This window comes from Falco naumanni, chromosome 1 (assembly GCF_017639655.2).
Source record: "Falco naumanni isolate bFalNau1 chromosome 1, bFalNau1.pat, whole genome shotgun sequence".
NCBI lineage: Eukaryota > Metazoa > Chordata > Aves > Falconiformes > Falconidae > Falco > Falco naumanni.
The window spans coordinates 118,641,511-118,651,055 of record NC_054054.1 but is presented as its reverse complement, the minus strand read 5'-3'; the positions used below and the strand labels follow the sequence as shown (position 1 = coordinate 118,651,055).

At 65.5% G+C, this 9,545-nt stretch overlaps 1 protein-coding gene across 1 annotated transcript; it reads left to right on the top strand.

Moving 5' to 3' along the window:
- The first annotated feature begins 558 nt into the window (after positions 1 to 558).
- Positions 559 to 9,212, top strand: LOC121085950. Its single transcript, XM_040589051.1, has 15 exons — positions 559 to 1,166; positions 2,187 to 2,291; positions 3,366 to 4,077; positions 4,217 to 4,311; positions 4,438 to 4,526; positions 4,689 to 4,803; positions 4,975 to 5,154; positions 5,438 to 5,563; positions 5,788 to 5,862; positions 6,141 to 6,314; positions 6,472 to 6,587; positions 6,936 to 7,001; positions 7,984 to 8,254; positions 8,405 to 8,483; positions 8,909 to 9,212. Exons 1-15 carry the CDS (start codon positions 762 to 764, stop codon positions 9,094 to 9,096), a joined length of 2,796 nt encoding a protein of 931 aa, XP_040444985.1. The 5' UTR covers positions 559 to 761; the 3' UTR covers positions 9,097 to 9,212.
- The last annotated feature ends 333 nt before the right edge of the window (positions 9,213 to 9,545 follow it).

The following is a 9,545-nucleotide window of genomic DNA, read 5'->3' as shown; positions in this document are numbered from 1 at the left end:
TACTGAGGGAGCTGGCAGAGGTGCTCACCTGGCAGGAGAAAGTTCTGAGCATATACACGTTCCCTTCCAAACAACCCCCACGTTGACCTTCCCCTTGAGAAAGAGAAGTTGGTTCTTTTGCTCAGGACCCGTCTGATGGATGATGCCTCTGGGTGCAGGATTTGTCCCGCGCGCGCGTGGGAGCAGGGGCCTGGGCAGGGCTGCGTGGAAGCGCGCGTTTCCCGGCGTTTCTTGTCGCTGCTGCCCAGCCTTTGCTGCAGAGCGCGCTGGCAGCGAGCCGTGCGGGCTGCCCCCGCCGGAGGGAGCGGGTGACAGCCGCCGGGGCCCGACGGCGACCGCCGAGGGGAGGCGGCTGCTGGCCCCGGGGGAGCTGCAGCCCGGCGCTGGCGGCAGGGGGCGGGGCTGGCGCCGGGCCGTCGCCTAGCAACGGGGGACGCCACAGCAGCGCCACTGTGACGGGCAGCGGGCTCGGCCAATGGGCGGCGGCGGGAGCCTTGAAAAGCCAGGGCCGCGGTGCGGGGCCGGCAGAGCCCGCTGAGGTGCGGCGGGTGCGGGCTGGCGGGGAGGCGGGCTGGCGGCCGGCAGGCGCTGACCTCTGGGGGAGCACCCGTAGCCCCCTCCCCTCCCTTCCCGCCCATATCTGCCTCACTTTTGCTGGGCGTCGTTTGCTTTGCGGGCTAGGGGGGAGTGGGGGGAAGGCTGCCGCCTCTGCCAGGTGCCCCCCAGGCAGAAAGTGTCCCGTTCCCCCCAGGCCAGGCGCTATGGCGAGCTCGAAGAGATCGCAGACGCTGCTAGCGGAGACGGCCCAGCTCAGCCTGCTCCAGCTGCTGCAGCTTGCCATTGCGAACTCCAACGGCATGACCGTAAACTACGATGCACTGCGCAGGCTGCTGGAGGGCATCCTCAGGCTGCTGGACCTGTGGGAGCTGCCTGGGCAGCAGCAGGGGCTCAGCCCAACGCAGCCGGAGGGGGCCCAGCCTGCCGAGGCCTCCCCCGGGCTGGAGGAGGCGGCAGGTGGGACCCAGGCCTGGCCGCAGGGCCAGAGCTCCAAGGGCCAGGAGGTGCAGGAGCACCTGCTGCAGAAGACCACCAGCAGCCCCCGGGTCCCCTCTGCAGCCGCTGATGTGAAGGAGATGGAGGAAGGCGATGTGAGCGGTGTCTCCAAGGTAGAGGCTCCTCCCAGTGCCCTGGGTGCCCCCCAATCCGAGGTGCCCCCCCCCCCCCCCCCCCCCCCGGGGGCTGTGCACTGCCCCTTAGAGCAAGGCCTGCTTGAAGCCCCTGCTCACGGTGGGGATGGAGTTTGGGCCAGGAAGAGCTGAGATGCTGCTCGGGTGGCTCTGGGCCCTCCCGCCGTTGCCATCCATGAGCGGCTGGGTGCGACAGAGCACCCGGTGCCCCCTGGCCGCAGGTTCAGCCCCCCGGCTTCCAGCCCCACCACCCTCTCCCTCCCTCCCTCTCTTCTGCGCTCCTGAAAAGCCGGGGATGGCACCTGCTCCTTGGGCAGCTGAGAGGTTCCCTCAGCACCTTGTGGGCCTCCTCTCCCAACGAAAGGCCCCCGGGCTCGCCCGAGGGCTCAGCCCGACATGGGCGGGCGCTGCAGGGGGGCACTGAGCTGCCTGGCACAGAGCTGCTCATGGCCCTGCTTTTCCCGAGCATCCCCAGCGGGACGAGAGGCGCTCAGGGCCAAGGAAAGAGCTGCCCCAGCACTACAGGGCCGGATCCTGCCGGGGCTGGCACAATTCGGGAGGATGTGCCCCTGGGGGTGGGCAGGGAGCACTCGCCCTCTGCGGGGTGGGTCTGGCCTCTGCTCGGTGGCTCCCGCTTCGTTAGTGGCGGCCACCACTGCCCTCCCTGGCCAGGCTGCCCTCGAGGGGTGGCAGCAGCTCCTTGCCCTTTGGATCCGCTCCAGCGCTGGCGCAGAGCCTGGAGCGGGCAGGCAGGGCCAGATCCGTCCCTGCTGACGCGAGTTGTGCAATGGGCCCAGGGCAGGGGTGAGGGTCCCTGGGGGCTGCTGCCCCTTCTTGGCTGTCGAAGACGCGGCGAATGGAAAGCGCTGGCCACAGTGCCCTGCCCGCCTGCCTGGGCCGGACCCTGCGCTGCCCCCCCTGCTCTGGACAGACCAGAGCCGGGGTCCTGGTCTCCAGGGTCCCTCCCCTGGGGCTCAACCCGCCCTCCCCTTCTCCTAGGCCGTGGCGCTCTACCGGAATCTCCTGGAGGAGATGAGTGGGATGAAGGTGGCACAGGCCTGCATGGCGGAGGACCTCAGGACGATCCAGAAGGCACTCGGCTTGGTGAGCTGCTGCTGCCGGTGTCCCCAGGAGGGCACTGGTCCCTCACCCCCCTCCATGCCCCTCCCTGCGGCCCTGGGTGTCACACAGCATGAAGGTCCCCTGGGGGGAAGAGTGCGTGGGAAGGGTGTCCCAGAGGGGCATGTTGGGGCTCAGCCCACCCCAGCTGCAGCCCCCCACCCTTCTCCTGCCAGGGCTGTCCTTGGGAGGGTAGGAACGGGCACCACTGCCTGCGGCACAGGCTGCTGGTAGAGGTAACTGCAGGTGTCAAGCAATGTGGTACTGAGGTGCTTCTTAATTAAAGGGCCATAGAAAGAGTCATGTGGGTGCTGGGAAGGAGGGGAGATCAAGATCTACCTGTGCAACACAGCCCTGGCCCCCAGGCAGAGCCCTGCCCAGTGTCCCTCTGCCTTGCACCCAAGCTCCTTTGTGGATGCTTCATTCCAATCTTAGAGCTGTCCCTCTCCTCTACCTCCCCCAGGGGAGCCTCGGCGATGCTGCCAGCCAGCTGCCAGGCCACCATGGGCAGACGGTACCTGAAAGTGGTGTGGCACGGCCACAAGCGCATGTGGATCCCTCTGCAGGACAGGGGGTAGCTGCATCCCCGGGGGACCAGTGCACCTGGTCCCTCCGTGTCGGGTCCCCAGCAGTGCACTGCGCATCCCTTGTCAGGCAGGACCTGGCATCGGCAGAGTGCGGGCAGCTCCTTGGCTGGCCCGACGTGCACTTTCTGAGCACGTTCTGCTCAGCAAAGGGCTGTGTTTAGGCTGGTGGGGAAATCCAGTGGGTGCTGGTACCTCCTTGAGGGGCCGGCTGCACCCATGTCCCCCAACAGCCCCTGGCTCCCAAATCTGGACTGGGGCTGCTGCTCCTGAAACGGCTGGGGAGGGGCTGTGGTTGTGGGAGCTCGGGGGGTGTCCGTGGGGTGTGCACTTTGCCTTTGGGCTCTCGTGGAGTACTTGGGTTTGGCTTGGTGAAGGGGGGGAGGGGTTGGGGACAGGGCAGGGGGGCTGTGGGTCTGCCCGTGCTGCTGCATTTCTGCCCATAAACCTGCTCCCCATTCCTGCCTCTTCCCAGGAAGGCACTGGGGGCCAGTCTGCCCCTGCTGAGCCCCAGGCTTCAGCTGTGGACACGCTGCATGGAGTGAGCTCAGCGCTGGGGCCGAAGGAGCCATGGACACAGCCTGCCCCCAGCACCACCAAGGGGAGCCCTCAGAAGTGGGCAGGTGCTCCCTCTGATCAAGCAAGGACTTCTGATGGGAGCACCACCTCCCCGGGGACACAGCCAGAGTCCCCTGGGATCCAGGCCACTCTTGCAGGGGTGCAACCAGAGGCCTCCAGCACCCAGACTGCCTCCTTGGAGATGCAGCCAGCACTTCAAGGGACCCAGGGCAGAGGAGCAGAGGTTCAGCCAGGCCCCCTCTGCACGGACCCCAGCCCTCAGAGTGCAACGGAGGTGTCCCCTGAGGCCACTGGCTTTGCTCAGGGGATGCAAGTTGATGCTGCAGGTCCCGTGGCTGCACCCAGCATGCAGCCTGCCAGGGTCGGACAGCCAGCCCCAGAGACCTCCTGGGCAACAGCCCAGGGCTTAGAGATGCCCCTCAACGTTGTGTCCCCCTTGCAAGAGCCAGCGAAGGGTTCCCACTCTGTAGACACAGCAGGGGCTCTACGCCAGGTTGGACAGCTGGGCCTCCTCTACACAAGCCTGAAGGAGCAGGTGGCCCAGCTGGAAGCCACCAAGGCAGGACATGGGGAGGTTGAGAAGCTGAGCCTGCTCTTCCTGAAGGAAGGTGGGAGCCCTGGGAGGGCTGGTGGGGAGCATTTGGCATGGGGCCAGCCTGGCTCAGGGGCTTGTTGTGGGGCCAGGCTGGCCCCAAGGGCAAGACCCCACTCACTGAGAGCATGTCCCCTTGGATCACATCCCTCTAGGCAAGGAGAGCATCAGCAGCATCCTGGCAGACCTCCAGGACCAGAAGTCCTCCCTGCAGGGGCTGGCTGGTGACCTGCAGGGCGAGAAGGGGAAGGTGAGCCCGCAGCAGTCCCTGATGGGGCTCTGGGGATGGGGGGCAGGGAAGGGGCAGCCGAAGGGCCTGCGTGCTGGGACAACATGGGGGGCTGTGCTCTGACTCTGGTACCGCTGCCATTCCCAGATCAGGCAGCTGGAGGATGTGCTTCAAAAGCTGCAGAAGGCTGGATCTGCCTGCCAAGAGGATTACAAGGAGACTACACTGCACCTGGGGTAAAAGGATGGGAGAGGGTTTTGTGCCTCGGGGGGGTGGTGTGTGGGTGGGGGCTGCAAGGGATCCTGGCGGCTGGGAACATCCCGGTTTGGGGGCAAGGGCCACCCCCCAGGCAGCCCCATGGACGCTAACCCTGCCCGTGCCCATGTCTCACTGGCCAGGACCATGGTGCGGGAGCTACAGCGGGAAATGAGGGAGCTGAGGGAGCAGCACCTCGCAAGAGAGGCCACGTTGGAGCAGAGGGTGACAGAGGTGGCTGCCCAGCTGCAGGAGCAGGTGAGGTCCAGGGGGAGCATTCCCACTGCCCGCTGGCTCCGTGGGGTGGTCCTGGCATGGTTGCCGGCTGTATCCCTTGGCAGGATGGGGCCAACATGTCTGCGTGGCACCTGGGTTTGTTGGCTGCATCCATCCCCACCTCAGAGCCCGTTCCTTCTCCCTTTGCTGCAGCTGGACAAGCTGAAGGCGATGGAGAGGGGCGTGGGGCAGGAGCAGGCAGTGTGCCCCGACTGCAACATGAACGCCAGTGGGCAGCTGGGGCAGCTCCTGCGGTGCTACCAGAAGCTCCAGGAGCAGGTGAACTTGCAGGCAGCGGGCAAGGTGGCGCGGCAGCTGCCGGGGAGGAGCCAGGTAGGGAGATTGCTGGCATGGTGGGCTTGGGAGGGGGCTGCTGGGACACCCCCGGCTGGTTGTGCTTTGCTGTGTTGTGGGGGGGCCCCTTGCTGCCCCTCAAATTGGCGTGGATGAGTCAGCAGCATGGAAGGAAATGAAAGGCTTGATGCAAATGTCCTGCTGGCACTGAGAGCCTGCGGCCACCGGCCGAATACCCTGGCTCTAGTCCCTGCGGGCAGCTAGACCCCCCCCCTGCCCCGCCCCCCAGTACAGCACCACCTTGTTGTCTTGCTCCCTGAAGCAGGACAAGGGGCTGCTGGAGCACATCCAGGCCAATGTCAAACAGACCCAAGAGGACTGTGACAGACTGAGCCGCGTCACAGGGAATCTTGTAGCTGACTGTCAGCGGAAGCAGGGAGACCTAGAGGTAGGTGGCTGCAACCCCTGAGGGGTCAGAGCATCCTCCAGGCAGACCCCCCAGCTGGGGCCCACAAAGGATGTGTCCCTGCCAGCCTGCTGGCAGCCCTGTGGAGGGGCAAAGTACCTTTGCCAGAGGTTTTTGGGGGATGGGGAGGAGTCGGGAGTGCTGGGCTGGCCGGGAGGCAGCTCCAACCCGGCCATGGTGTCATAGGGTGCTTTCTGTGTTGGAAGGTTCTGTTCCAGTCCGTGGAAAGACTGCAGAGGGACAAAGCTGCGAAGGAAGACCTGGCGCTGGAACTGGAAGTGGTACGGTCTTGAGGGGGTCCTGGGCAGGGTGATAGATGCTCCTTGTCACTTGAGGTGGGGGCATTAGAACTGGCCTGGGGGAGGGAGGATTTCCAGAGCGGCTGCAGGTCCCTCTGTCTCTCCGTGGGTCTCTTTGGCTGGTGGGTCTGACCCCACGGGGGTGATGGGGTGAGCAGGGCCCCACAGGAGCACTTCTCCCTTACCCCTGACACAGGCTGGCCCTGCCCGTTGTACCTCCATCCTTTCCCCACCCCACTCCTGCCTCTTTCTGTTGCCAGAAAGCAGACAAAGCTGCCCTGGCCGGCAAAGTCAACTGCACGCAGTTTGAGTCCAACATAGAGCGACTGTACGAGGCCATAGAGGAGGTGCGGAGCCAGGTGACAGGCCAGGGGCAGGGCTGGCAGGAGGTCCAGCAGCAGCTCAGTGAGCTCCGTGAAGAGATGGACTCCAAGGTGAGGGGTGGCTCATCTTTGCGGTGCAAAGCTGTCACCTCCAGGGTTTGGCAGCCTAAGGCAGCATCCCTGTGAGGATCCCTGCTGCTGCCTTTTCCCTGGGGACCATGACGTCTCGTGCCAGGGCAGCTGGCTGAGGGTGTGTGTGTCCCCACAGCTGGACCGCCTGGAGCTGGGGCCTTTCCAGCAGGAGCTAGAGAACTGGAAGAGAAGCCTGAAGCAGCTCAAGGAGAGGCTACCGGCGATGCCTGACGGCGGAGCTGGGATTAAGAAGTGAGTGCGATGGGGCCGGCAATGGCTTTGGGGACAGCACTTGCCCTGTTCCCTCGGGCAGATCCTCCGGTGCCCAGTATGAGGTGGAGCTTTTTTCCAGGCAGGAGCCCACAACCAGCTGCTCTCCCCACCGTAGCCCCTTTCTTTTGTAAGCAGCCAGCAGGCTGGGACCTTACTGGGCTGGTAGGGGACCCAGCAGGCTCAGAAGCCGCTGTCCCCTGCCAGACACCGTAACTCACTACAGCCAAGTGCCCAGCACCCTGCTGCTGCCCGCCAGCTGCCTGCTTGCGTGTTGGCAGGGCTGTGTCCCCCCCAGGAGCTCTCACCATCCCTTTTGTGTCCCCACAGGCAGCTGCTGGTCCCGTTTAGCTGCCTGTCCTGCGACCGGCCCCTCAGCATGCTCGTGCCTGGCCCGTGAGTATCGCTCAGCAGCGGTGCATCAGGGGGGCTGTGTGGGTGGGACACGGGGGGAGATGGGTGCTGGCGCTGCCCTGCTGCGCCAGGCACAGGTGTAAGGGTGTCTGCCTCGCGGGGGCTGACCCTGCCGAGGCCTCTGCCCACCTGTGGGGGGATGGGGACCCCTGTCTGAGGGTGGCGGGCAGGGTGCTGCCGTGGGGTACAAGCCTGCGAGTTTGGGGCTGCTGGCTTTAATCCAGGGTGGGTTGTTTGTCCCAGTGACTCATGCGTGGCTCCTGTTCTCCCCAGAATGATCCCTACGCTGCCACTGCTGCCACCACTGCCCCCCTGCCCCGCTGCGTACCCCCATACCGCTGTCAAGGCAGAGGGAACTCAACAGCAGAAACACAGGGGACATGGGGACCCATCCCTGGCCCTTGGGGTGCGAGGTGTCCCTGCCCCCCCAGTGAGGGAGGGCTCTTCCCCGGGTGTGGACAGAGGGGTCTGAAGGTGCCCGGGCAGGGCAGGGGAGCAGGGATGTGCTGGGGAGGGTCAGCTGTGCTTGCCCCGGGTCTGTGGGGTTTTGACAGCCCTGCCCTGCGCTGCCCATGGAGCCCAGCTCTCTGCCTCCGTGGTGCTGAAGCCAGGTGTGATGAGCCGTGTCTGGTCTCAGCCTGCCCTGGGGCTTGGTGGGGCATCAGGTGCCTCCTGTGAGACAAGTCGCCAAGGTTCAGCCCCGCAGCTGGGGCAGCCCGGCTCCTGCCTGCCGGTGCCCCGTGCGCGGGGTGCAGGCACCTGCCCTGGCCACGGCCGGCTCCCCGGGCAAAGAGCAGAACTGGTGCGGCTGGGTGGGCGCGGATCTCCTGCGGCAGTGGGAAAGGAGCCAGGAGGGACACAGCCCGCTGGGGGGCACCTCCTGGACCCCCTCCCTGGTGCGGTAGGGTGGAGCACGGGGTGCCACAGTGCCAGGTGCTGAGCATCCCTGTGCGCCATCCCACAGACAGCAGACGCCTGAACGCCAGCAGCCCACTGTGCCGCGGCAGCATGGTGGCCAGCACACCCTCGGTGCCCCGCTGCAGCACAGCTCCACGCTCCAGCCTCACCCGCCCAGCACCCCGCGGCTGCTGCAGCGCAGCTCCACGCTCCAGCCTCACCCGCCCAGCACCCCGCGGCTGCTGCAGCGCAACTCCACGCTCCAGCCTCACCCGCCCAGCACCCCGCGGTTGCACAAGTCCCACACCCAGCTCCCCATCCAGATAGGGATGACAAAGGTAAGGACATGGTGGGGGTGACCAAGGCTGGGAGGGAGGGGGATGCTGAGCACGGGGAGGGCTGTGTGCCTCTGTTTCCCCAGGGAGAGCTGGGGGTGGGAGGGTTGCCTGGGGATGCTGAATTCAGCCAGCCTGCTCTCTCCCTCCCAGCTCGGTGACGAAGTGGAGCTGGTGGGCAAGGATGGCCGCATCTACAAGGGCCGGCGGCCTCTGCTCGTGGACAAGGAGGGTACGGCCGGGGCATGTGTGGGGAGGGGATCCAGCGCGTGCCAAGCGGATGGTGGGTGGGCAGGGTGTCCGTGGGGTGCCAGTGTTTCCCCTGTCTCCCACTGCCGTCTCCTGCTACTGGGGGCAAGCAGGGGTCTGTGCCCCCAGCTGGGCAGGGTGGGAGGGGGTCTGGGGTGGGGGGGGAAGCAGGATGGAGGGGGAGGGCTGGCACATGGGGCGACTGGTCCCCACATTGGAGCTGGAGTGAGGTGGGGGGCCATGGTGGGGCAGCCCTGGCCAGTGTAGGACTACGGCCTGTGTGCTTCAAGGTGGGGGCCAGGACCCCGTTTCGGGCTGTCTCTGGCCGGGCCGCTGCCCCTGCTGCCTGCAGCTGGCGCCCACCCCCTGGGGGCTGCAAGGGGACTAAGCCCTGCTCTTCACCCCCAGGCACCGCCACCTCACCTGAGCAGAAGCCAGCATCAGCCTACAGCCAGCTGGGCCAGGCAGCACCGGGAATCTTCATCCAGCCCCTTCACCACAAGTACAGCAGCGTGCCAGCTGAGCGGAACTTGGGGTCCCTGGGCAAACCCACCCCCTCGAGCAGGAGAGCGAGCAGTTGCAGGCAGCAAGACTAAAGGGCAGATAGCAGGGCGCCTGTGGCGCCTGAGGGCACTGGCTGGGGGGTGGCATGGGGGGGCTCGCCCCCATTCTTGGTGCCCTGCCAGGGATCATCCTCCCAGCAAAGAGAAAAGGCGGGGACAGCTGCTGTTAAAAAAGTTATTTTTGTATTATTATTTTTAAATTAATAAAAAACCCTCAACCTGTTTTTGTGGGCGTGTTTTTGTTTTTTAAGCAAGATTGATTTGAAAACTAAAAAAAAACCCCAGTTCCCCCTTTATGGGGAAGGGCCATGAACAGCTATCACAGGGACAGGAGGGGCATCACCTTGATAAATCCCCCTCAGCCCTGGGGGTGCCAAGCGAGGATAGGGCAGGGGCTGCTGGGGTGAGGGGAGGGGGAGTCTGTGCAAGAAGCCAGGCTGAATTTTGGAAATCAGAGGAGGCGTGTTTGCTCTGGGCACTGC